At 42.9% G+C, this 27899-nt stretch overlaps 1 protein-coding gene and 1 long non-coding RNA gene across 5 annotated transcripts in view; one reads left to right on the plus strand and one right to left on the minus strand.

Annotated features, from left to right (window-relative positions):
• AGAP2 (ArfGAP with GTPase domain, ankyrin repeat and PH domain 2) overlaps positions 1-27899 on the minus strand; it is a 1117996-nt gene that overhangs the window by 274218 nt on the left and 815879 nt on the right. For both annotated transcript variants that reach the window (XM_078688707.1, XM_078688698.1), the window contains exons 8-9: positions 6203-6355; positions 3047-3133 (exon numbers count right to left, since the gene is read on the minus strand). In XM_078688707.1, the coding sequence (XP_078544833.1) occupies positions 3047-3133; positions 6203-6355 (240 nt within the window). The remainder of the gene's footprint in view (positions 1-3046; positions 3134-6202; positions 6356-27899) is intronic.
• The window catches only part of LOC144829512 (uncharacterized), a 354617-nt gene that overhangs the window by 183642 nt on the left and 143076 nt on the right, over positions 1-27899 (plus strand). For 2 of the 3 annotated variants that reach the window (XR_013610689.1, XR_013610691.1), the window contains exon 6: positions 4444-4550. The exons of the other annotated variant lie outside the window; for it this stretch is intronic. This is a non-coding gene — a long non-coding RNA (uncharacterized LOC144829512). The remainder of the gene's footprint in view (positions 1-4443; positions 4551-27899) is intronic. 3 annotated transcript variants of the gene reach the window in all.

Below are 27899 nucleotides of genomic sequence, written 5' to 3' on the forward strand. Positions count from 1 at the left end.
CATTTCAGATGGGAACTTGGTAGACATTTGGAGAGGTAGACACCCAGCAATCAAAGAGGGGACTGGTATTTCTGAGTAGCATAGGGCATGGTTCTGGTTGGATTTTTGGTTAGTATCGTGCGACGTTGCAACGTGGACTAAGGAGGACCTGAGCTGATAGGTGCACAACAGACTGTTATTAGAGGCCAAACAGGAGCAATGGATGAATTCTCCAGATTGTACTCTGACCTATATACTGCCACCCAGGAGTCCAGTACGGAGGGCCTGATACCCTTTCTTGATTCACTGAAACTGCTGTGGTTCAGTCAACGACATAGGGATTACTGAGATTTCCCTTTCACAGTAGAAGATGTCACCCAGGTAATCAAGAGTTTACCGCTAGACAAGGCCCCCAGTTCTGACGGCCTCACTACCGCCTTTTACAAAACCTATGTTGAGGAATTAGTGCCCCACCTGATAGCGGTATATGATGAAGCTCAAGCCTCTGGTATTTTACCACCGACCATGCGCAAAGCCATAATTATAACTTTATTGAAACCCGGGAAGCCTGAAAACGAACTGGACTCTTATAGACCGCTGTAGATGTTAAAATATTGGCGAAGCTGATTTCTAAACGGCTACAGCCCCTACTCCCTTTGATCGCCCATCTAGACCAGTCAGGATTTATCCCCAGGAGATCCACCTCACATAATCTATGGTCATTATTTTCGGTACTACATTATTTACACCAAGAACTGCAAGCTTCTGCTGTCTTTCTCGATGCGACAAAAGCGTTCGATACGCTGAAATGGCATTATGTATTTACCATTTTGGCATGCATGGGGTTTAGCCCGTAATTTATCAACATGATTCGCCTGCTATACACACAACCGATGGCTCAGATTCGGGTGAATGGTCTCATGTCAGAGCCTTTGGTATCTCGAGGGGCACGAGGAAGGGATGCCTGTTGTCCCCTCTGCTCTTCGCGATAGCAATGGAGCTGCTGGCGGCACGCATTAGGCAACATCACACCTCAAGGGGCATTGGATTTAGCACACGTAACCTCCTGATCTCCTTATACACTGATGATGTCATACTGATCATCCCGGCGTCAAATTTGGAATTCATCAAATTTGGCGGCCTCTCAGGTATTTCTATCAATTGGGCCAAGTACGTAATTTTCCCATTGACACACACCACTATTCCGGTTCTCTCAGAGTTTCTGCTAAAATGGGCAGATGAATCAGTGAAGTATCTGGGCATATGGCGAAACACGCAGGAGATTTGGTACTTAAACTATGTTAGTGCCATTACATGGTTGGAAGAGAAGGTCACAGCGTGGGCAAAGCTCCCGCTCTCCCTAGCAGGGAAAATAGCACTCGTTAAGATGGTGGTACTACCAAAATGTCTCTATTGATTTGTAAATTTCCCTGTTCCGCTAACACAAGCCTTCTTTAAGTCCCTCAGGCCCTGCTGGTCTCGCTGGCTTGGGCGAGTGGCCAGGCCTGGGCCTCATGGGACCATCTGACGCTCCTGCTCTGTCAGGGCGGTTTGGGAGCCCCAGATATGCAGTTGTATGCCTGGTGTGCCCAGGCTCAGTTTCTTCACTACAGGGTGCACCAAACTCCATTCAAACTGCATGTGGCTGTGGAAACAGATGCGACGGCACCTGTCTCGCTCCAGGTGGCTCTCTATCAGCATTATAGGCAACCCAGGGATGGCATAGACACGGTGGAGACTATGCGGTGGGTGTGGAATGAGTTGTATGCACACCCTATGCTTTCCAATGTAGGCGAAAGCATAAGCAAAACTATAGCACAAAAGATTAACCTGTTCACCTTCGCTGACCTCTCTCCGGAAGATACATTTAGACCACCCCAAGTCCCGGTGGAGAGTCAACCGGTGACCTTTACCGAACCATTTGTCTACCATAAACTGCGGGCTGTCTGTAGATCTTTACACAGGACTTTTCCATGCCCCACGCCTACCTTACTTGCCTTGGAGAATGTGTTAAAGTCAGCCTCGCTAGGTAGACTCATTACACAGATCCATACACACATGCAAACTTCAGCTCCTTTGACACAGCCACAGGTACTCCAGGCGTGGAACGATGAATTGGAGATGCCACTGACCGAAGCTCAATAGATATTCTGTTGTTGCCAACTCACTGTGTTATCGCCAAACTATAAACTCTGCCTGATATGCTTTAAGTTTCTACATCGCTTCTACAGAACACCAGTGGGGTTACACCATATGGGACTAAGAGGTGATGACAGCTATTGTCGCTGTAGTCTCGCGCCAGCATTGTTTTTGCACATGGCATGGAACTATCCACTGCTGGCATCATTCTGGTCTACTGTATTTACAATGACCCATCAGATCATAACCACGCCCACAGATCCCACACCCCTGCTAGGACTATTGGGCTACGAGAAGGACACACCCGTTAAGGTTAGCAATATACTTGCAATGCTCCTTCTCTTTGCCAAACGCCAGGTCGCAGTACATTGGGGGAGGAAGAGGGCTCCTTCTACAAAGGGGTGGCTCAAAGACGTCACATATGGGCACTCACAGTTGTCCACATTTTGAGAATTAATGCCTTCCACTTCCCCACCTTGAGACATTTGGGAACCCTTTCTAAATTTGGCCCGTGAGGAGGTTGGAGAGGTGCCGATAGTTACCCGGAATGAGGGGTGAAAGGTAATAAGATGTTACACTAATGCCTAACAGATTAACTTTTATGTGTTATATATATGCGGGAATTACTCCTGTTACAATGGCTAATTGGACCTCCACAGCAGGTTTTGTGCTACGGTGAACACATCCACATTCATGGTGTCATAATGGATGTTGTACGTAAAATGTAAAAGTAGTAAGGTACAAGGTATGCAGACTTAACAGTGATTATGTATTGAACGTCTACTGGCTAGTTGTTTGGTATATTTGTAGCATTGTTTTCTTTTTTTTTTAAATGCCAATAAAAAGAATTAAATAAATAAACCTACTGTGTTAAGCGCACATGTGAATGAACTCTGTCTTATGAAATGCAAACAGAAAATGTATTTACCTGCTTAATTGGGATTGAACGGCCACTGCCCGTGTTGTCTCCCCTGCTGTCCAAACTCCTCTTTTCAGAATCACTTCCTCTACGATTCTACAAAAGAATTGGATGTGAATTAAATAACATTATTCAAGGGGATGGGGCATTGTGATTCAGTGCTGAATTATCATCATGTTAGAAGAGTTATGCCCTGCTGGAACTTTTAAAGTACTAAATTTGCATACTTCCAGTTCTTAATTTGGAAAAATACAAGTAAAAGGGCCCGAGCTATGTTCAGGAGGTCACCGTGATTTGCACTGCCCACTGTACTTCCCAGGACTGCCAACCAAGAGGGACATTTGGATTGTTTCACGTCTCTTTAAGTTGCAAGGCTGGCTTGGGCTTGCTGTTTTCAATATGTTCAAGTATATTGAGCACTCACTGAACACTATCAACATGTTGATGAGCCATGCTCAAAAATAAATAGATAGGCCATCATGTGGTGGACTAAGCAAACACAAGGAGATGATGGACGGAGCGCTGAAACATTTCAGACACTCACCCCAGCTCAGATCTGGGTTTAATACATCATCAATATTTAGCTCACATCACCACCTCAGTTCAGACCCAGCTATATGCAAATCAGTCTTGACCCTGTGCCTCATGGGAACAGTCCAGCCCGAACTGCCAAGCCAGGTCTTTCCTGAACCGGAAAGCAGTTTCTGGGTAACACCCTTCATCAGCCAGGCTAGCTTGAATCCAGTGTCATGGATACGTTCTAGAAATACCGAAATACCTGTACAAATTGAGCACTGCACACTCCCCACAGGTTTGGAGTGAGATGAGCTTTTGGACACAGCTCATTAATCCTACAAGAGGGACTAGTGTTATCATTAGACTATCCTCCGCCCTTAATGTTCTCAGTTAAATTACAAGGCTTATAGAACAGGGGACAAACTCGATCTCAGACTTGTATGTTCTTAGTTTCACTGAGAATCTTTCAAGTTGACGTATTTTACACCTTCTGACTGAAGGGTTGTTAGGAGGCTGCAGCTAATGATTGTAGAATTGTAAATTCACTTCTTAACTTAGTTTTATAAGATTGATTAGATGCTGCAAATTCCATTTGAACACCACTCTTACCTCCATTGTAGGAAGACATAAATATAATAAGGGATCCCATGAGAATTCCACTCTCTAGTTTATTATACATTTTTCCAAATTGATCTCCCAAACCCTAAAGAGCTTGCCCTCACCATTACATGGCCTATTTCAGGAATGTACGGGGACAGGAAAGGAAGTTAGTAATTTAGAAATATTGATATAAATTGTGAAACATCAATGGTATATATTTCTTACTTTATGGATGTACCAAATTTCAAAGACATGCTCCTCACCTCTGTAACATGCCTGTTACTCTCTAGATTTATATGGAAACGACTTATGGAACACATTTATTTTGGACACCCCAGTCACAAGAAATAGAAAAATAGAGTTGGAATGTTTCTTTCCTGTTGAGCTTAGGACTCAAGTGAGTATATTAACAAACCTATTCAGCTATTTTTTAGTGTGGGGATGTGGTCATGTTTAGTCTGAAATAAGTGAATAGGTGCCAGAGCAAAGTAATTCTGCATATCAACATCTAGTACATTGGATCACTCACCTGTCAGTCCATGGAGCTGACAGGACATCATACTTAATCCAAAAAAGCTTAATATCCAACACACTAGTCTTAAGGATGGACATGATTTCGGGAAAAACATAAACAAACGTTTTCCAATTTTAAAATCTGTTTATTTTTGCTTTTTTTTCCATAATGTTTCCGTTTTTTGTAGGGAATGCCGACCACTAGCAATCAGCACCCCCATTCTTTCTCGTAACAGTTTTACCAACCTTCCTCCCTTTGCGTTTTCTCCTGGCTTACATTATTTCCACTTTCATTTTCAAACTATGTTCCCTAAGAGAGATTTACTATGGCACATCCACAATTTTCCTTGAAAACTGTACTTTTGTAGTTTAAAAAAAAGAAATAATAATATACATTTTTAAACGATTGTTATGCTTAATCCATCACATTGTATTTTTTCTAAATCTGTTTTCTCCAGTAAGGCCCTGATCACTTGTAATAGGGAACCAAATTAACACATGCGTTTATGCATTAATTCCATTTCTCATAATTATAAGATGTTTGGTTTTTCCTCACCGATTTCACCGGGCGTGGGAGAACCGAACATGATTTTCCTGCGGATAATTCTGGAGGGAAAACCGCATGAGGAGGCTTGGACTACAAAAGCAGACAAGCTGTATTCTTTCTTTGTTTTTCTAGCAGAGCGGAGTGTACAATGCTTCTGCAGGTAGAACAAATCACTTTCCCTCCTCTACGTCCCCTCATCACCCACCCCAATAACACTCCGCTCCAGCCGCGGCGGGTGGTGGGGGTACCGGCTGGGCGGTGACGTGGGGAGGGGGAGGGGCAGGGTGGGGGGTAGTAATGTATGGATTACGGAGTTTAACAGGTAAGTAAACACATAAATAAATAAAACAAATGTTGTTGCGCACACTGCATCGCATTTGGTGATGCAGTGCACGCAACGAAATTCGTTTTATTTATTTATATGTATATTTACCTGTTAAACTCCGCAATCCATACATTACTACCCCCCACTCTGCCCCTCCCCCTCCCCACGTCACCGCCCGGCCGGTACTCCCACCACCGGCCGCGACTGCTCCGCTCACACTTTTACCACCTGCTGTATGTTGTACAATCACTTGCAATGCCAGATTCAGTGTGATTTTACGACCGGAAATATTGGTCCCACATTGCATTGGGCCTTACTCCAAAATTAATGGGACTGGGCGGTTTTACCAGGCAGTAATGGTAGCAGCCCAAGATCCGTCTTACTCGGAATCAGCGCCTAAATGGCTTCTGACTGTTTTGTTTTTGCATGATTTACATTTCACAGAATTATAAATAATGAAATAGCACAGAAACGTCCAGGTGGTACTCGGATAACTCTAGCTAACACTTTCTCCCCCTCTCATACATTCAAGTGTTTTTTCAGGTGAGTAAATGTTTTTGCAATATGTGACAATGACACTTCTATTCAATGCGACCTTTCCTGTGGACCCACCAGGGCTGCTTGTAGCACTGGGACCCCTCAGCATGCACTCTGCCCTACTCACTGTGAAGAGGCTGGTCCTGCGCTTTGCACTCCGGTGGAGGGAGCTGGGTGTGCCGAGGCCCAGAGACAGTTCACTACGCAGTTCCCGGTGGCTGATGTTTGGCGTGGAGGGAAGGGACGAGGAGTAGTCGCTGGTGTGGCCCCCGTTGCTCGCCTGCACAAATTGCATCGATAGAGAGAGACAATCAGTGATTCCGAAAAGGACGCTACCTGCTGTTCACACTGCTTTGTGGCATGTAACATTACTATCATATCAACCAGAACAAGCCAAACCACATCACACCATTTGAATACTCTGTTGTAAACACCAGGGGCATTACTCTGTGTCAAAGGGGTGTTCCACAGGTATTGTGGTGGGTGTTTCCACGCAACATCCATGGGACCTGACACATTCCCAAATTTACATTTTGTAAACCTGGGAATGTGTCAAACAAAAACAATCATCCCCCAGTGCAGGTACCCTTGCAAAATGACGCAAAGGTGCCTGCGTTGGAGTATGGCTACTGTTTGTGAGTGGAGAAGGACAGGAATGCACTGTAACTTGTAGATACGGCGCATTCCTGCCCTCTTATTTTGACACATGGCGGCACAGCAGGAAGGCTTGCTGCACAAAATATAGTGAATGAGGCCCTGCAACTTCAGCGATGGGGGCGTGGCTGAGTGCCTCAGGTTAGTTCTGTGTTACCTAACACATGTCCATTGTTGTTTTTGGCTCCTTTGATTTTGTATTGTAATTGCATTTATATAGCACTTACTACCCCTGACGAGGTGTCAAAGCGCTTTTTCGGTGAGTAGTACGCTACTCCGTAACCCATAAAGGATTAGTGGTGAATTATTATAGTGAAAAACAAAAGTAATTTGAGTGGTGGATATGTTAGTCAGTTATTTGGATTGAGAAGGATAACGGAGGGATAGAAGAGGGAAAAAGGTTTGCATTTAAATAATGCTTGCTGCCCCTGATGATGCGTTAAAGCGCTTTTTGGGCAATTAGCACACCACTCCGGAAAGAGTAGTAGAAAGAGGTTTGAGATGAGTCAGAGAGTTGAGGTAGAGGATATATTGAGAGCAGTATAGAGTGAGAAATAAGGTAGTGCATTGGAGATGCTGAATTAGAAGAAACATAATACATTAATATATCCATAAGTACATGGAAGGTATATAGATGAATAAATTAAGGTAGTAAATGTAGAGTGAAGATGCATTAAATAAACTCCGGCATTCAAGTGTTGTTGTACTTTAAATTAATTTTATTTATTTATATTTTTTGTAATTTTATAGTGAAGCAATTGTAGATAGTTTTGATAAAAGATTTACTTATTTACTGAGTCACTTATATACATAGATTAATGTAACTATCAGTGATATGCACATTTGTTAAGCAGAACTAATCTATATATATAAAAACGAATTTATGTCTGTCTGTCTGTCTGTTTGTCCTTTATGCATTACTACACCATTCATCCAATCGCCATGAAACTTTGGGAAGTTGTTGAGTACACTCCCGCAAAGGTCTCTGGCATACATTTTTTTTAAATATCGGCCCCCCAGGGTCCTCATAATCTTTTGAATACTGATCAACGTTTACAGTTTCCGGTGCGACTCGCTTTTGCAATGACCATCAACAAAGCACAAGGACAATCGCTGCAAGTGTGTGGACTAGATTTGGAGAATCCGTGCTTCTCACATGGACAACTGTATGTGGCCAGCTCACGCGTCGGAAAACCTTCTGATTTATTCGTGTACGCACCAGACGGAAAAACAAAAAATATTGGTATCCTCAAGCATTCGAATAAATAAATAGAATTAAAACGACACTTTGAAATGTTTTCCATATTAAAATGAATAAGTTTCAATAAAAATGACACAATGTAAATTGAATGTTATCATAACAAGTTTCCGTGAATTTCCTTTCTTCTGAGATCGCAGCAACGCGCGACGGGTAAACTAGTAAATATATATAGTTTTTAAAACATTATTATTATACACGTTTATACAACGCAATACACATATATAGGTACATATCTATAGTACAAATACATACTTATATAGAGAGGGATATGCTGTATGTTTCTGTTTGCGTATGGTGGTTATGTGTGGAAGAGCCAATTCTTGAGTAGTTTTCTGAAGATAAGGTGGTTATCAATGAACTTATGTTGGTTTAAAGAGTTCCATAGTTTGGCTGCTTGAACAGAGAAGGATGTGCTGTAGTGTAGTTCCTATATTCCCAATAGGCTATGCTCATTGGAATAATCTATCCTATAGATATGTCATAGGACTTAGGTCAGTAGGTCTCTATCGAATATACTAAACATAATTGTGAGTGGCAGCTAGCTCAAAGGCCACTAGAAACTTTCTCGAATACACAAGAAGGGATTCGTTTCTGACAACCACATAAACACGACAACTTTGTTTCCCTAAGACTGGAAAATATCTTCAGAGTCGTGGAAACAATAGATAAGTATTTCACTCAGTCAATGATGCATGCTTTGTTTCTACAGAGGTTGCAAAGAAATAGAGAGACGGGCGTTTCAATAAAAGGTTTATTGAACAGTCTTCTTTCTCATGCAAGAGAGGTGAACTGCTACAATCGTTAGGCAAAATGCAAAATAATGCGTACAGCGAGAATAGTATTATAAAATAATACTGTAATAGCATTGTATGTTTCTAAGCCATATAAAAATACATACATAAATAACATAGGCTAAAATACTCAACTGGTGCTTCTAAAATGTGCCTACCCCAATGTACCTAACCTATGTCTAGTACGAGGGAAGAAGTAAGTATTGTTTAGCATAAGTTTTAGTTCTGCCAAGAATTGCCAAAGGTTTCTCTAGGTTCTAATCAGCTCCATACTTTGGAGGGAAGTCTGGTATCTCTGTCTCGCAAGGGGAGTCAGAAACACTGGAGCTGGATTCTCGGCAGAGGAGGACAGCTTCCTGATCAGTGCGTCAGCTTGGAGAGTCTGCTTCCTTCGGCACTTGCTGTAGCAAGCTGTGTCGGGCAAGTAGGTCGTCGAACTGCACCGAACCACCATGCTTTGCTATATTGAAGGTATATTTATACCTTGAAGGTGTTTAGGAATGCCAGCTTTGACGTAAAGTCGGGCATATGAACGTCATGGATGAACCTCTAAGGAATAGTTGTTCATGCATAATAATGAGTTTCTTGGAGAAATCAATATCCAGGCTAGGGGAAGTCCCTTCTGCTTAAGAGTCTGGTTTTCCAAGAAATCGTTGTGGCGTTGATGAACAGATGGAAGTATCCTTGCCTGTATTTGGGTAGCATGGGCTATGCCTAAATAAGGGCTTGATTTCTATGCCTATATAAGGGCAATGTGGATTGTACTTATATAAGGGCAGGAATCAGGAAAATTCATTTGGAATCTAAAACGCCATACAACACCCACTCCACTTTCTTATGTACGACATTGCTAAGTTCTAAACACGTTAAACATATCTAAACATGATGTGTTAAAATCCACCCAAAACACATAAAAATGCAATGGTACTGGTTGTACACGAAAGCGCATTGGTGCTGTACGTATCAAAAGCAATGGTTCATTCTAAGCATATAATTGACATTTGTAAATGCAAATGCTATCTGAAGGAATCAAGAAAATATACATTTATGAAATGGCTCATAAATACAGAAGAAAAAAGGCCGAAACCATTTCATGTCAGATTACATAAAACTGTTTGTGTATGTGGACAAGCTCAAATATTGTCTTCTGGAAGTATTCAAAGAATTCTTGTTCTCTATGAATAGTTCTACTTTAAGCAGATTACTTTGTCCCAAAAAGGGTAAAAATACAAATTTGGAAAAAAAAATTATCACAGGAAAAAGAGTCTCAAAGTTAGAACTTTGTTTTGAAAAATGAAGGCCGAAATCAAAATCTCTATGAACACTGTGTGCCAAATCAAAAGTCAGTGTTATTGTCTGGAGAAAACATCAAATCTTCTAAGTCTGTAAAAAAGTTGTCTACCATTGTAGGTGAAAGTTGGATTACCTCGTTTAGAAGATTAACCGCACATAGATGTGAAGCATCGCCGTCAGCATTGGTAGCATTAGCAATGTTCGTAGTGAATGATACCTGGGTGCCTGTTTCCTCTCATAGCTCACCGTCAGCATTTTGCGTCTGTGAGATCTCAATGAATGCCGCCATCAGAATTGGTAGCCGCTGGGGACAACACAGTGCATGGGCTGTTACCGGTTCAAGCAAAGTATCAACATCCATTGGCATGACTGATGGGAGTGTTAGACAGATGTTTAGCACGCATTCTCCTCCGCATAGCAGGCAGCATAGAACAGATAAGATGCAATCTTGCCAAATTGGTCTGAATGATCGAAACCATGTGGTATTCTATTCTCTTAGACGAGGTAGTCCCAAAATTTGGACAATGCGCTCACGACACTTCATCGCCAGTAGTGTTGTCTTCATGGAGAACTGAATGTTGCTGGTGATTTGGCTTGCCATATCGCAGCAGTAGCAGCAAAAATAGTATCGCTGCAGTGAGTCCCAAAATGAGAGGCAGTCAGCCAAACACAGAGTGCACAAAGTTTGGAAATATTCCTAGCACTGCTTCAAAAGGTGCTAACAGTCCAGAAAATACGGTCTTAAATACATGTACAATACCGCTCGTATCAGACATGTTTAACCCCTTTGGTGCTAAGGCAATTCCAGCAATTTAATCTAATTTCCATTCTTAAGATACGATTTAACATTTCTGAGAAATGTACAGGGCAGTTTGTAGTTAAGAGGGCATGAATCTCGGCAGAAGTCCTTGTGACTTGCAGATCATAGGTCTCTTTGGCCGAGGTCAGTGGCACAGTTTTTTGCAAAAGAATGGCTTTCATTCTGCTTAAAGTATCAATTCATATAGAAGAGATGTTCAGTGAAGACCATAAAGGCGACTCCCTGTCTGTCTTCGTTTTGGGAAACAATACTTGCATACAGCAAGTGACCCTGGCTGACACAGTTACTAGATAGGGTAAACCTGGCAACATGCCACAGCAGCTGTGATCGTTCAACATGAGGTAACTCCCACTGGAAAGTTGTCTAAAAAATTGATTCAATCCGCGCAGCTGGTGAACCTTGCAGGTGGCAGAATAAGTTGGTGGAGGAACTATCGCAGGCCCCGTGTAAATTAATACCCTGACAATGGAAAGAACCGCTTAGTGCGTTTTCACAATTTTTACCACTAAGAAACACCTCTCTTCCCCCACTCCAACATCTGTGTGTGAACAGTAAATCCCAGGATGTCTTGATGTATTCTTTACCGAACCTTTCAAATGTGCCTGCTGGTATATGTTTTAGGCAATACTGAAAATGGAAAATTGTAACAGACAGAGTGATTGTTCCATGTATAATCCATTCAGTGGCTGGCTTTTCAGCGACTGTAAACGGCAATCTTTCCAGTTTTTCAATGCTCAGCACCATATAGTCTGCTCCCCTTTGTGCCAATTCAATCTGTTTATCAGTGAGATTGAATTCTGAAAACAGTGACGTAGTATTGATTAAACGCCAAGGCACATAGCCTGAACGTAGGTTTTGTAACATCCAGCCTAATAGCATCATAGAACGTAATTGCGACTGACCATGTTGCAAGATGACCAAGTCCTGTTCCATGATGTCTATGGCAGAAGACACTATGCTCTCCAAAGAATATATCCTGGACGACAGAGTCGTTAACCCATTGTCAACCACAGATAGAGTTTTCTCTAAATTAATACGATCAATTTCTCATATACTTTCTGCAGTCTCTGCTTGCGTAATCTTCCATGCTTCCTTTTAAGCAGCATAGATACCGACATATATCAAATGTTTATGAGGCAGTGTTCTTGGTCCTAGCAAGAATTCCCGAAGATCAGCGCCATCTTGAAATAAAGATAAGTGTTGTTTAACATCCTTAAGGGTAGATCTATGTAGCAAATCAAGGCACAGTTTCCCTACACTGTATGTTGTTACTATTCCTGGATGCTGTCTTTGAACATATCTCGGGTCTGGCCTATTGAATGTGAAACCATGTGTCTTGTTCAGGAATCTATCTTGACAGTTGTTTGTGTCTGAGGGCCAGATCAACCATGTAGTCCAATCTGGATCTGTTCTGTTGTGATGCAAAATAGTACGTACGTCAACCTCTCCCACTGAAGTGTTATCACTAGCAGGTGTAGGTGTAGACGAATTGTTCATGTCTTTGATCTTGGCTAACCCAAGGCAAGACGTCTGTTGGACAGTGTCATTAAAAAACATAATTTGCTCAGGGATGAGACAGGCTCTAAACATAGCTTCTATCCCCTGTACCTGCCAATCGTTTGTGCCCCAGACAGTTTTCGTGTCAATTTTGTCTTTCCAAAAGTCGAAACCTAGTTTAGACATTTGAGCATAAAAGGCTGCAGAATAAATTTGTTTGGTATTTGTTAACATACGTTTCATGACCATATACGAAAAGGAGCTACAGTGGTAGAGAACAGGTCATCCCCCACTCAAAAGTTATTCACAACACAGGACCTGTTCACGTGGTAATTTTACTACTCAAATCCTAACCAATCAGTTATGGTATCTCAAACAGTCTGTTGGACCAGCGGATTAGTCGTATGCCATCTGTGCTAATAGGATGTGGATCACCATTAAAAAAATAAAAATTAACATTTATCTGATGCGTTAGTTTTAACCAATATCTCCCACAATCGTACCCATCCCCTCATGTGATACGATCACTCTACAAGTGCTCAAAGCTACCGTAAAAGTAAAGAAAAACTATGAGAGGGGGCTGGTGGTGCCTCACGGAAGTAACCCCATGGGAGTGAGCAGGAAGGTACTCACCTGCATCCTCAGGTTCTCATCATTAGCAACCACCAACCCCCCAAAAAACTGTGTTAAAGTGAATGAAAGAAAAGACACGGTGCTAGGGTGTAATATCAAATACTGCCAATGCACCAAACAGTTAGGCATGGTGTGCGGTAGAGTCAACCTAGAGATAGGGACTGCGGGGTCCAAACTATACCTCCGCCTGTCCCAATAAAACCGAGCTAGATCACACTGGCTGTTCAATTTTATTCAGTGCTGTGTGTCTGCTCAGTAAAAGCCGACATGTTTCATTGCCAGGGGGAAAGAACTCAAGCCAATTTATTCAGGGCATGGGTCAATCACTCCACCCTGCACCAATATATGTCTATTTTAGTGTTCCTGCACGGAGACATAAGTAAAAACAACGCATCGTAATCGATTGGCATCTGATCCCAAAATGCAAACGCCATTTCTTTTTGATAAAAACATTCTTATGTTGTCATAATATTTACCGGGATATAGCCCCACATGGGCATACCTTTACCCCTATTCACATGTGAGTGTGCACATATTCACAATCTCACTGGCTCTCGCAGTCATTACCTCCGTTAATCTGCAAGACATAATATAGTCTGGTGAAACTCAGAGTTATACAATTAAAGTCATGTCCCTCTCATGTACTTCATACAGTGCCTTGACTGGAGTATTGTCTTTTTTGTACTCTCAAGGAGCTAAGCCAAGATAATGCTAGTACTGCACCTTGCTCCCTTGGTAGTGCCCGGCTATCTAAAAAACATCATTCAGCTGAGCGCATATTAGTTCTGAACTCGGACTCCCATCTTTGTAAATGGGGGGACTCATATGCAGCATATCTACTTTTGCTCCTGCCTACTGGTCTAAATCTGCGCTGCGCTTTGGCCCCCCTTGACGATACCGCTTACCGTAACCAAGTGTCTGGCCGGCATTAACTCTGCACCACGCCGGTCCTGGCTGCGTTAGATGTTTATAGGTGTTTATACGGAAGTGGGCGGTATGTGTCATCATGTGCATCACAGGCCCCTCCTCCAAGCGTGTAGTACGCTATGTGCGGGGCGAGCTTCAGCTCGGGCGCCATCATGGAATTTATATCCCCCGGAGCTCTAACCTGTGCTGAAATAGTTCATAGGGTTCACATGCCACTTGTACAGGGAACACTCATAGTGGTTTTGCAGTTTCCCTGAGATTCTTGTTTTAACCAGTTAAAAGGTATTTACACCCGTCACATTATAAATAAAATAAAATAAAACGCCTTGCTCGACGACAGTGCTCAAAATGCTGCAATGTCAAACTATGTTGTTGCTTTTAGTTACATCGCAGCTCAAGGGATGGCAGTGTGATAATTATACTAAACCTGTTTTTATGCTATCTGTCTGGAGCAGTCAGTCCCTAGTGGCAGACAGTGGTGTATCAGATTATCCAGCATGGAATCCCCGTTTCTTTTTCACTAACTTTATTGAGCATAACCAAACTAAGCAATTGAAAAGTCTCCCATGTCCCCAATTATGTGATAAAAGTCGTGTCCTCTAGAACTATCAGGGACAGTATAATGCGGTCCTATTTTTCTCATAATCAGGAAGAATATTGTCCCAAAGTGTTCTGCAATGTATACTATGTCCTAATTTCCATATGCTCTCCTGTTATCTGTACTTAGTGTCATAACAACATATAGGTCAATATATCCACAGTCTCAGCGAATCGCTGGGGGGGAATCCCCCCCAACACTGTTGGAAAAAGATAATTCCTGGATTATACATTGACCTTGTTCCACTCAATGAGATCGTTCAGCCCTACCTGGTCTACCCCCATTTGGTAAATCCAACGTGCCTCTCTGGTGCTTAAACTGGTTTCCATGTTGTAGTGGTCACCCACTACCTTTTCAAGTACCACCCACCGAATGTCCCTCGGGTGTGTTTAAGTGCTTGAAAATGCTGCACCAATTTCGTAGTCAGTTTGCCTGTGCGCAATGTGCTGAGATGTTCTGGTATCCTGACTTTGACTCTACGTGTCGTGGTGTTGTGAGCCCTATATGATGTAGGTCACATGGGCATGTGAGTTTATAGATGACGTTTGTGGTATTGCAGTTGCTAAACCTGTTCAAGTACCAGGTTTTGTTGTTGACAAGGGTAACACTCTTGACCGGGGCTGTAAGGTCACACACTGAACTACCACATGGATAGTGTCCTTGAGGCACGGTGGTATCCCTCTGTTCTTGTGTGGGTCGGGTGTGCACTAATCGATCACGTAGATTAGTTGATCGTTTAAAAGCAAAGCGGGGTTGAGGCATTCTCATATTTGAGGTGTTCAACAAATGCCAATGCCTCCTGATAATTTGTCTAATCTTAGTAGACAATAGTCCAAATGTAGTGACCACTGGAATGCAATCTTCACTGGTCTTGGGTGTCCTTTCTAGCAGGGCAGCACATGGTGTATTATTAAATGCTCTTTTTCTTGCCTGCTTACAGACCTTTCGAGGATAGGCACGATCTTCTAATTTCCTGGCTAGTTCATCGGCTTGTTCTGTTCTGCTAGAAAGGACACAGCTACGGAAGCCGTTTGCACAGCTGCCTTTGCGGCTTCATCAGCCAATGAATTCCCTGCAACGTGAACGCCATCACGTTGATGACTCAGTGTATGTATCACGTGAGTGTTTTGTAGTCCTTCTCATAATTGAACTACTTGTTCCCAAAGCATTTTATGCTTGATTGAGCCACCTTTTGCATCTTTGAAACCATTTTGAAGCCAGTTTTGCAAGTATTCATTGTAAGATTGAACACAATAATACGAATCGCACACTATGAGTGTGGGGAATTCGCGATCTGTATTTGCAAGTGCCATCTTGAAGGCTTGTAGTTCAGCTCACTGAGCTGTACAATCTCCTAGAGATTGAGTTTTAGTGACCATTGGTCGGAATTTGCTATGCGCCAGCGACCTTTAACGATTGCGCACGCCGCACTATAGGCTTGTTTACCCCTCGTAGCGGGTTGAGCTGATTCGTCAGTATAAATTATACATTCATACTGCTCTAGAGGCACAATTTCAGTAGGCAGAGGACATTCTTGTTCGTAATGTAGAAATGCCCGTGTTTTTAAATAAGGATCAAAAACTTATTCAACATCAGTTGCAGCAAGAGAATTAACCCATTGTATCCATCATGGATGTAAAGCTTTAGCATTTGGAAAGCTTGCTTTCGTCACTGCCTCTAAGGCAGGTACAGGTGTAATGACCAGAATGCGCTTACCCTGTGCGACGGCTCTCTCTTTTGCTACTGCAGTTTGAACAGCTGTCAGAATTTTTTCTGTTGAAGTGAATTTCCTTTCCGCTTGTGTGTACAAGTGTGATTTTTAAGATATTGGTACTTTTTCACCTTCGTTAAAAGTTAAGTACGTGAATCCGCATTGTCCTGGAATGATTCGGATCACTAAGTTGCGTACGTTAATGCGTGTTTGCAAATGTTTAGTAGCTAACATATTTGTTTGCAATGAACAGAAAATTTCTGTTTGTTTTTGTGTCCAATTAACTGTTTTGAAATCATGTTTGATTAGTTCGTAGAGAGGTTTAACCCTCTCTGTGTAATTTAGAATGTATGTTCTTCCGAAATTTAGAGAACCTAGAACCGATTGTACGTTTTTCAGCGTTTTTGGAGGTTGAAGCAGCGCACATTTCTCTAGAAAGTTTGCTGACAGGCTTTAGCCTTCACTTGAAAGTTCATATCCTAGAAAGAGGATGTTTAAATGGGCAATTCTAGATTTTTTTAAATTGAACTTGTACCCTTCAGAGACGAATTCCAATATAATTGTATTCGCCCTGTTCAAGTGCCTATCCAAGTCATCGTCTGTCAGATAGATGTCATCGACATATGACAATGCTTCATCATCATAAGTTTGTAGTAACTCTGTTATCCTTCCTGGATGCTCCTTGGATGCTTGTTTCCAGTCCAGGGAGGACCTGGCTTGGCAGTTCGGGCTGGACTGTTCCCATGGGGCACAGGGTCAAGACTGATTTGCATATGGCTGGGTTCAAACTGGAATGGCACAGTGAGCAAAAAAACGATGGATTGAGGCCCAGATCTCTGTACTGGGGTGAATGTATGACATTGTTCTGCATTCAGTCCATCAACTGTTGTTTTTGCATCCTCGCTGAGAATAACACAGGACTATTCTTGAATCCCTGTGGGAGACGACAGAAGTGACGGAGTGTCCCCATAATTGAGAAAGCGGTCAAATACCTACTTTGTGGTGCAATGTTTTGGCAGAAGAAACCGTTAGAGATATCTAATGTGGTTTTATATTTTTTATGCACAATGTTATTCATTAATGCTGCACTATGTGCATTTTGTACTGCAAAAGTTTTGCAACAAGAATTTAGATGTCTGTAATCCAAAACTAGAGGATATGTATTGTCTGGTTTGGAGACAGGAAACAAAGGATTGTTCATTGATGAGGTGCATATTTCAATCACCCCCTGGTATTCAAGTTGATCTAATATCTCCTTGACCTGTATTTTAGCTTCTTGCTTAACTGGGTACTGCCTTTGTGCAGTTGGTTGATTTTTTAACTGGATTTTATGATGAGTAGAATCCTCATCCCATCCTACATGATTTTTATACAATGCAGGAGCCTGGGCTACTGCCCATTTCCTGGCATAGGAATATTTTAAATTAATTGGAATGTGCTTGGAGAAGGTTGGCATAATGATTTATTCGCCATGTGGGCATTCCCTGACAAATTCCGGTGGCCAGTCTTGTTCAGCTAGAAGAATGTCATAACCCTTAGAGAGTCGCTCCCAAAAGAGTGCTCTCACTTTTCTTGGTATGTCTCCCTCCATTTGGAGTGTTACTTCATATAACTGATGTGGAGAACTAACCCTGGTATCTGCAGTTTCAACTTGAATAAATTCATTCAAGTCCACTGTCTCCAGATGATCCTTCAAGTTCTTGCGAGCTATGGTGACTTCTGCTGCGCTGTCCAACATTGTCTGAGCCCATTCCCCGTTCTTGAGTTGTGTCCTCAAGATCCGCGGGATGTCTGATTTTTAGACCTGCTACCTTCTTTTTGGTAGATTGAGGTTTCTTGTTTTTCTGATCGTGTTGATCGTCTTTGGACTTCACGCGTTCTTCCTTGTTTTCTGACTGTCCTCTTCTTTCGGAGTTCTGAGACGAAGTCTGAAAGGTATGAGAGGAACGTGTATCAGTTTCTTGATATCTATCAGGTTTTCTCAAATTCCCTATTCCTGAGGTTCTTTTTAGAAGGAGAAGGAGTGTTTTTATTAAAGACCTTTAACTGTGTAATTCTACTATTTTTTGTATATTATTAAGTAATTGTTCATCCAAAATTGATTCAATGTCTGGGTCAGGTCCACTGTTCCCAAGAGGCCGCGCGCCTGGGCGGGCGCGCACTTCGCTACCCCCAAGCGCGCAGTCCCATTTGTGGAGCGCGCACAGAGGGCACATCCGCAGAGAGTAATCGCGCCGCCGCCGCTTTTAAAAGGCGCGCGGCGCGAAAAACGGGCATTTCCAGATTGCGGCGAAAGCAGTGTGTGCTTTTCCTATTGCCCATTTGTTTGCTGTAATGTGTCATTAGTAACGTGAGGCTGCGGGGGAGATTGAGTGCTTTTCTTTAAGTTTCCATGTTAATTGCATCCTCTTCCCGAGCGGCGATTAACATGGATACTTAAATGAAAGCACTCAATACCCCCCGCAGCCTCGCTTTGCCGGATTTGAGTGCCCTCCTAATTAGGTGAAAGTTCCCGGTAAGGGAAGACCCCTCCCCTTTCCACCTATTTCAGCAGACAGGAGAAAGAGGCATTTAGGGGTCGTAGTTGCTCTGTAGATTACTGTAAAGGTCAGGCACAGTGGCCGGGTAAAGAAGCCAGGAAGGGTTTTTTTGCGAGGACACACTCAGACCACGTTTCTGAGGCAAGGGATAAGAGGTGTTGGGCTGAGGAGTGCTGTCCTGGCTCTTGATGAAGGTCAGAGAAAACATCAAAATACGGAGCTACCTTGCCACTACCCTACCTCGTTTGGGGAATACATTGTATTTCTTTTCCATCTGTGTCCCTCGTATTTGCGTATAATTATGTTCCTGTGAGTGTGCAAGTTAACTCAGGGTTCTAAACGTCCACAGGTTTGGGGCCGCCCGGTACTTAGCGGATCAATTTCAGTTTGTTGCATAAACCTGTGTGGCATGGAAGAGGTTAACTGCGCGGCTGCGAGGAGTAGATGTTTATTGTGAGCAATTCGGGTTTGGCCATTAAGGTACATTAATAAATGCAGGAACATGCTAAAAGTAAACTTTGGATTTAAAAGCTGCTCGCTGCAATGTTTCACTGTTCACAAAATACGTTTGTAATTTAGGGACGGCTAGTTCCAATGCATAGCTGGCAAGGTTTCAGATATTGCCATGTGTGACATTTTCATAATTTCAAGGTAATTATGAGTGACATTTCAAAAAATATGAGTGGCATTTTTATACGAACAATATCGAAGAATGAAGATGAAGGAAACATTTAAAAATCAGAAACTTGTTGGAGGAATGAGAAACTCTAATATCTTTAAACTGTTGTAAAGCAACAGAAATGTAAGGGCACTAAACTATTAAAAACAGTTACAGCTAATCTTCATGAAATAAATGCAGTGTTTCGAACCTGCGTGGGTCATGTCAGTTGACCGATACTGTGAAAGGCTATAGTTTGTACGTTTCTCTTTGTCAAAGAAATATGTCCAGGGTGATAGAAAACCCATGTTTTGCCTAAAATACAACGCTTTTCCAGCAGGAGAGGCCTTGAATGAGGCCTGTAGACCTTTTCCCCAGACTCCTATCAGGCAGTGCCTGCCTGTGCCTTCTCCAAAGCGTCACATTATCATAACACACAACAGCAAAACACAGAAGTGCAAAATGGACACAAGAAACTGCAATTTGCTGCACTCATAATCAACTGCATTCTTTGCAAACAAGCAGGTGCGCGATGTGTGCCTATATAATGGTCAGCTGTGAAACGTGGCCATAATTAAAGAGGAATGTATAACCGCACGGGCTGTGCGTGGAAGCACATCAAGTCATTAGGATATTAAAATAAAGGTACCTCAGGGGCTACATTGGGCACTTCCAGGCGCGGTGCGTCCATTGGGGTGTAGGGACATTGCTGTTCTCCTGTTCTCACCTCACGCCCGAATATCGGAGTCCGCGGCGCCAGGGGGTGGGGCTGGGCTGAACTGCTGCAGCTTGAGTGACAGTTTAATCACTCCGCTGCAGCAGCCAGTAGTGCACAAACTGCGCGTGTGTATTTATGGACATTATTCAGCCAGCGCATGCGCTTACTCTTCCCCCTTAGCGAGGGACCCAAGGGGGGTGCTGTTTCATACAGCACCCCAGGGCCGCAGTCCCCAGGGTTGATAGGGGCGAATGGTATCTGTGCCCCCTAGCCAATCCTGGCGTTGCATGCAGCGCCAGGATTGGTTAGTCCCAATGGTCCACTGCGCAGCAAATGCCAGGGTGCCAGGGTGAAAAGAAGTAAACAAGGGTCAGCCGCCTCCCATCGCATCCAGTCTCCTGATTTAGCAGTTTAGAATTTGCAAAAGGAAAGAGCGGGGAGAAGTTAGTTCCACCACGTTGCAGAGAAGAGCAGAGGAGACGCACAGGATCGGAGGAGAATGGAGATGCCTGGTAAGTTTATTTTTGTATTGTATTCATAAAATTAAGGGCTAGAAATTGCTGCCACGCACTCAGTCTACTCTAAGTCTAAGGGCCGTCATTAGTAGGGAACTCCATACCGCACTCGGGAGTCTAACTGAAAGAAGCACGATGAGGATTCCTTTACTTTTTTCGCTACACAGACACTGATGTTCACCGCCAATCAGTTTGCAGTAGTAGGTGAATGTTCCTGCATATGACTGTGGCGTGGTGAGGTAAGTTTTGCTTGCTTTTGTTTTATATTTAATTTATCCCCCTCCCGTGCGACATCCCTCTCCCCAACCCCCCGCGAGCCGTGACTGCTGTTTGGTTGCTGCTTCTGGACAAAAAGGGCCTACGTGCAGTAGTCGTTCATTGTTTCAGTCACATGGACTTGAATTTGATTGGGCCCGAGTTTGACAATGTTTCGGCTAACTGTTGAGGCAGCAGATCTTCAGAGTTTACAATGTCTGGTGCTTCCTGTCACAGCCACAGAACTTGCGCTTTTTAACGTGGTATATAACACATAGCAAAAGGCTTTCTGATTATCGCTGCATTGATTGAACAGCTAGTGAGAACACTCTAACTCTTTCGGGCAGTTTAGACCAATTCTCAAGTATTGGGTACCTGCTAACAAATGGTTGTGAACTGGGCAGATTAGTCTTCGGCACAGCATCCCGCACGGACCTCCTGCCTGACGCCAGTGCAATGCACATGACTAAGCTTCAGGTATGCCGGCTTGAGAGCAGAAGAGAGGCAGGCCACTTGAAAATAGAACAGTGCACATATTCACGTGACCCACGACCAACTGTTTTTATGTGCTTGTGGGTGAGATAAAAGTGGACATCATTAAATGTTTTTCATGGACTTCGGTTTAAGATTGTTCTAGTTAATTGAATGTGTACATATGAGCTCTTTAATGAACTAATCAAAAGTGTGTGCTTGGGCAGATATGCAACACACAGTGAAAATGTGTCTAACAGTAAGCACTGGGTATTGTGCAAAATAGATTAACCTGCCTGTAGCACAATTTTATAGGAATTAAAAGTAAATTGTTTGAGAGATGTATGTTTGATTTAATTATTTTTACGTTTGAATAGCGCATGGATCAATCTAATAGTAGCATGAGAGGCTCACGTTAAAACAATGTTCATTATACAATGTGTATGTTCTTGCTTTACAAAACGTAAAATGTGTTTCTCAAAAAATGATAACAACGTCCTCTCGCATGAGGCTCCTTCCGTTTGTCATTGAAAAAAAACATATCCAGACTATGAATAAATATAGACATCTGTGAGGTACTCAGCACTGTTATCTCAAAGTCTGTTTTGAAGTACTTTAGTTATACTGAATAAGCAGCTACCTATGTCATTAGCATATTAAATCTCTTAATTGATCTCATAACTACACTTTCACAATTGCTTTATTACCCCTCTTGCTTTCTTAAATTTGCTTGAAAATGCACCATTTGCCCACTGAATTTTACATTTTTTCTTGGGGGAGAACCCACGCAAGCGCCCTTTGATGGTTGGACTCGTTACGCTCACTCGCTACAGGGCACTCATCCCGAACTGTTACGCCCCACCACTTTGAAATGTCACCAGCCACCACTGGGCACTACCTGTGTCGAGAGCCAGACTGGTGCTGACCGGCCTCCACAAACCAACTCAGACCCCGCCCTCTGCAAGGTTGACGCCTGGCATGATTGAGAGTCGCGGGTCCCCAAAAGGATTAGGCAGGCCTCTTGCATATGACAAGCAGGAGCTGCCTCTGAAGTGTACTAGCATTTCTTACTGGTGCGTCTGGCCCAAAGAAAATAAAGCTTGGTAGTCTGAGGGAACCTTTTCACAGACATAGGGGTATCTAAAGTCCAGTCTACCTGCTGGCAAGGGCTTCATTTGTTAGCCTGCTGTGGCAGCTCATATCAGGGCGTGGGTGTAGCAAGGGGTTTGTGAAAGGTTTGGGAGGCATGGGGTGGCACTTCATGCAAATTGCAAGGAATAGGACTCCAATAGGCTGCCAACCTCAATTGAATAAAACTGATCAATGCACCATGTTTACATCTGTGCACACTGCACCATGTATGCCTAAAAAGGGAAGCACTCTTTGGCAGAGCAATGATTTGTGAAGCTTCCTCTAACCTCAACCCCCTATGTCCTATTTTCTTTATACACCCATGTGTTATCCATGTTAATCGCCGCTCGTGAAGGGGCTGCAATTAATATGGATACTTAAAAAAAAGCACACAATCTCCCCGAAGCCTTGCTTTACTACCAAAACAATACAGCAAATCTGCAAACAAATCAGATTAATCTACAAATACATGGTGTTTTTAAACGTGCTGTATTGTTTTGTTAGTAAAGCGAGGCTGCGGGGGAGATTTTGTGCTTTTATTTAGTATTCATGTTAATTTCAGCCCCTTCACGAGCTGCGATTAACATGAATACTTAAATAAAAGTGCACAATCTTCCCCGCCGCCTCGCTTTACTAATAAAACTATACAGCAAGACCAGGGCCGGCCTTAGCGCTGATGGCTCCCAGTTCGACAATGTTAGTTGGTGCCCCCCCCCCCATGACCACCTCCACCATGGATTCTCTCAGGAGCACCCTTCAACAGCGACCAAGTCCCTTTAACCACTCTCTCTCAGATACATTGAATTAGTTGTATAGCGCCACTCATATCATTAAAGGATGTCAGAGGTACTTTGCATCACACACACATTACACATACACAATCAAACATACGTGTGTAAATCAGCGTATAGGAAATGCTACAAAAGCCAAAGGACGAAAAGTGTAGGAGTCCGATATGTCATCCATACTTGTAGGCCATATAGTTTAGGAGGGTTGGTGTGGAGAAGCACAAACTCTGAGTCGATAAAAAAAGAATCCGCATAGTTGGGAGTTTTGTTTAATAATAGTCAGCATCCGGTGCGATCGCACTGCTCTAGAGCCACCTTGCTCAAGGGTCCTGTAACCTCAGTGACTGTCGCACTAGGGTGTGCTGCCTCATAGGCCTGCCTGCAAGACTGGAGGCGAACTTCGGTATGGAGTGTGGTTGACAGGCCTTTACAGTCAACCCAAAGTTGCCACTGTTAGGGAAACGCATGATGGTGCAAAGACACCAGGGCGTCTAAAGTATAGCAAGGGAATGTGCTCCCTCAGGAGAGTGGTCTGGTGGACTGCTCATGAAGGCTAAACCTGGTTCCTCAGTTCCAAACTCGCCAGCTCTGACCATAGTGCCACATCCTCTCCTCCACTGAACACCATACTGCCCCGTTGCTAGAAACTTGCACTGCCTTCAGCTACAACCCAATTGTAACCCGCTATAAACTCCTGGATGCGACACAATTCATATTACGCATTAGACGAGAGTAATATGCTGCCTAAAAAAAAGTTACAAAATCATGGAGAAACCAAACACTCATAGGGAATGCAAGTTTAAGTAAAGCATGTGAAATGTAAGCAGGAACAACGTGGTTACCTTTTCGCTTTTACATTAATTATTTAGAGATCAATGAGTGCTTTTGCCAGCGGCAGAGCAGAAGTGGACACTGTCCTTGTCTTCTCTGGGCGAGTCATTTTCCTTCTCTACCCGCCCTGCCCCGAACTGCCACGAACGCCGAGCCTTATCTGTGGGCCGTGCCTATTTCTGCCATCCTGGGACACATGTTTAAAATAAAAAAGCAGGGGAATGGAAGCTATCAAATTAAAGAAGTAGACTCACAGGAAGGCTGGTTGGGGCACGGCTAATTGATGTGTTAAATTCTGGCCTGCCTACTCAGCGCTGTCGTTGAATATTATATCTCTGACGCATAGCATTTTAAATTTGAAGTCACAGTTGCATGCTCTCATATGTTAGACAATTTTAGCATGCTGGTGCTGCCTCATTGGCAGTGTGCCTCAACTGCAGTATTGTTAGAGGGGTGCTAGAATACGTGACTAATGCATTTTAATGCGGTGATGCGGACACTAGCATTAAAAATTTGTTAGTCAAAAGCCTGATGGGGCCCTACCGTAATCCAGCCCTGAAACTGCGAAATTTTATTTTTCCTGCTCAAAGAGAGCATTTGTTAAAGTTTTCATGTTAATTGCAGTGACCACCATGAGCTGAAATCAACATGAAAACTTGAACAAATGCACACAATCACCCCGCAGCCCCGCTCTATTAAGAAAAGAAATGCAGCAACATAGCTGCTAAGGTTTCAACTTGCTATGTGGGACAGTTTCAAACCTGCCTTAACACCGTTCACGTGGATCTGTATGTGAGGAAATGCACTCTTTTCACTTTTTTAAGCAAAAGTTTGGAGTGATATTTAGCACTGCACCCACACGCACACCTGGTTACTGGCGCACACAGCCTTGGAAGCAGCGCACATAGACCTTACACTGCCGCACACAGAGGAAAAAAATTAGAGGGAACATTGGTCAGGTCTGTAGTTGGCTAAAGCTAGCCATGTTGCTCCTGGTCTACCTAGTGGACCGAGCCTGATAATGTGATTTATATGTTTTAGGGCGCCTTTAAACCAGAGCTAATGCTCCTAGTAAGTTAGTGGAATTGCTATATCCTCGAAAGGAATATATTCCTCCGGTGGTTCATCTTCTTTGTAGAAGTGAAACATCTGTGTTACTGGATTAGCTTCAGGGAAGACTATCCACAAATAGAATACCTCTGTCTGGTGATATTCATGTGCCTCTATCACACAAACTATCCTACCACCTCACGATGTTAGGCCATGTTTTATACGTTTTATAGTGATGGGTTTCCTTAAATTCATAGGAATGCTTATAGCATCCTCGTCAGTTTCAGTAAAACCTGTATAGTTTAGAGCTGCGTCTGTCGGATCAGCCGCAGCTCCACCGTTCTCGGTGTTGTTGCCGTTATTCGACATTTTTTGTTGACTGAAAGTTTGTAGAGCAAGTTTCAAGGAAACAAAGATAAGGTGCACAATATTTTGGAACTCTGTATTCTTCAACGTTGAACAAACCAAGAAGCTAATACAGAGGATTTTCGTCCTACTCAGCTATGGCGGATATTATCCCTTTACCCACTCCAGACGTCTATTGGAGTATTTACGGAAAAAGGGGTCTCTGAGAAAAGCACGACTGAGTTACTTTAGTATCCAGTGTTAAATTAGTGCCTTACCAAACATTGGGCGCCATGAAGTGTAGTTCCTATATTCCCAATAGGCTCTGCGCATTGGAATAATATATCCTATAGATATGACGTAGGACTTAGGTCAGAGGTCTCTATCGAATATACTAAATTTAATTGTGAGTGCCAGCTAGCTCAGAGGGCACTAGAAACTTTCTCGAATACACAAGAAAGGATTAGTTTCTGACAACCGCATAAACATGACAACTTTGTTTCTCTAGACTGGAAAATATCTTCAGAGTCGTGGAAACAATAGATAAGTATTTCACTCAGTCAATCGTGCATGCTTCGTTTCTACAGTGTGTGCATAGAAATAGAGAGACGAGCGTTTCAATAAAAGGTTTATTGAACAGTCTTCTTTCTCATGCAAGAGAGGTGAACTGCTAGAATCGTTTGGCAAAATGCAAAGTATAATGCGTACGGCGAGAATAGTATTATAAAATAATACTGTAATAGCATTGTATGATTTCTAAGCCATATAAAAATACATACATAAATAACATAGGCTAAAATACTCAACTGGTGCTTCTAAAATACGCCTACCCAATGTACCTAACCTAGGTCTAGTATGAGGGAAGAAGTCAGTATTGTTTAGCATAAGTTTTAGTTCTGCCAAGAATTGCAAAAGGTTTCTCTAGGTTCTAATCAGCTCCATACCTTTAGAATGAAGGAGGTCTGGTATCTCTGTCACTGGACTCGATTTCCCAACACCCCGCAAGGGGAGTCAGAAACACTGGAGCTGGATTCTCGGCAGAGGAGGGCAGCTTCCTGATCAGTGCGTCAGCTTGGAGAGTCGGCTTCCTTCGGCACTTGCTGTAGCGAGCTGCGTCAGGCAAGTAGTTCGTCTAACTGCACCGAACCACCGTGTTTTGCTATAGCAAGTGAAGGTATATTTATACCTTGAAGGTGTTTAGGAATGACAGCTTTGATGTAAAGTCGGGCATATGAACGTCATGGATGAACCTCTAAGGAATAGTTGTTCATGCATAATAATGAGTTTCTTGGAGAAATAAATATCCAGGCTACGGGAAATCCCTTCTGCTTAGGAGTCTGGTTTTCCAGTAAATCGTTGTGACGTTGATGAACGGATGGAAGTAGCCATGCCTGTATTTGGGTAGCATGGGCTATGCCTAAATAAGGGCTTGATTTCTATGCCTATATAAGGGCAACGTGTATTGTACCTATATATGGGCATGAATCGGGAAAATTCATTTGGAATCTAAAACGCCATACAACAGTGCCACCCATGTTTTTTTTCTTGTACTTTAGGATTTTGATGCGAGGTGCCACTCTAGAGCGGCGGTACTATTATTGAATGTGTTTGGTGATTTTATTCCTGATGAAGAGCAGTCCTGTTCCATGTATCGCTTTGTGGGTGATACAAAGCAGCTTGAATGTGGATCTCCTGGCAACGGGTAACCAATGCAGGGCTTTCAAGGCAAGTGAGATGTGGTCTTGCGGTTTTATATGTAAAAGCAGTGTGGCAGCCGAGTTCTGAATCCATTGTAGTCTTTTTATGGTTGTTAAAGGTGATCAATGGTAGAGGCTATTGGCCTAATCGAGTTTGGACAGAACAAGGGAGATGGTTGCCTTGACCGTGCGTGGAAATCCCAAATGGGGGAAGATTCTTTGCAGAGTTTTTGTAGTAACAAAGCTTGATCTTGCTTGTTTGTCCACTTGGGCATTCATTGATAGCTTGGAGTCCATGGTCATTTGAGGTTTCTTACTTCCTTCGATAATTTAGGCAGTGTTCCCAGATCATCAAGCCACGCGGTGAGAATGTCATAATGTTTCCATCCATTCACTGTACTTGAGTATTTCCATTTTGGAAGCAATTAATTTGAGATTGTAAAGAACACATTTTAAACAAAGTCTTGCATTTCCCCTCATTTTCCACTTAAGTGATGTTCTGTAAATACGTGTTCTAAATGGGAGTCCCTAAGTATCTGTCCCAGATTTACCTGACTGCAGGTATGAAGTTAGAGGTAAGGTTTTTAAGCACAAGCTCCATTTAGCCTCATGACTACTTTTTTCCTGAGTCTTTCAGCTT

This window comes from Lissotriton helveticus, chromosome 1_1 (assembly GCF_964261635.1).
Source record: "Lissotriton helveticus chromosome 1_1, aLisHel1.1, whole genome shotgun sequence".
In the NCBI taxonomy this organism is placed as follows: domain Eukaryota; kingdom Metazoa; phylum Chordata; class Amphibia; order Caudata; family Salamandridae; genus Lissotriton; species Lissotriton helveticus.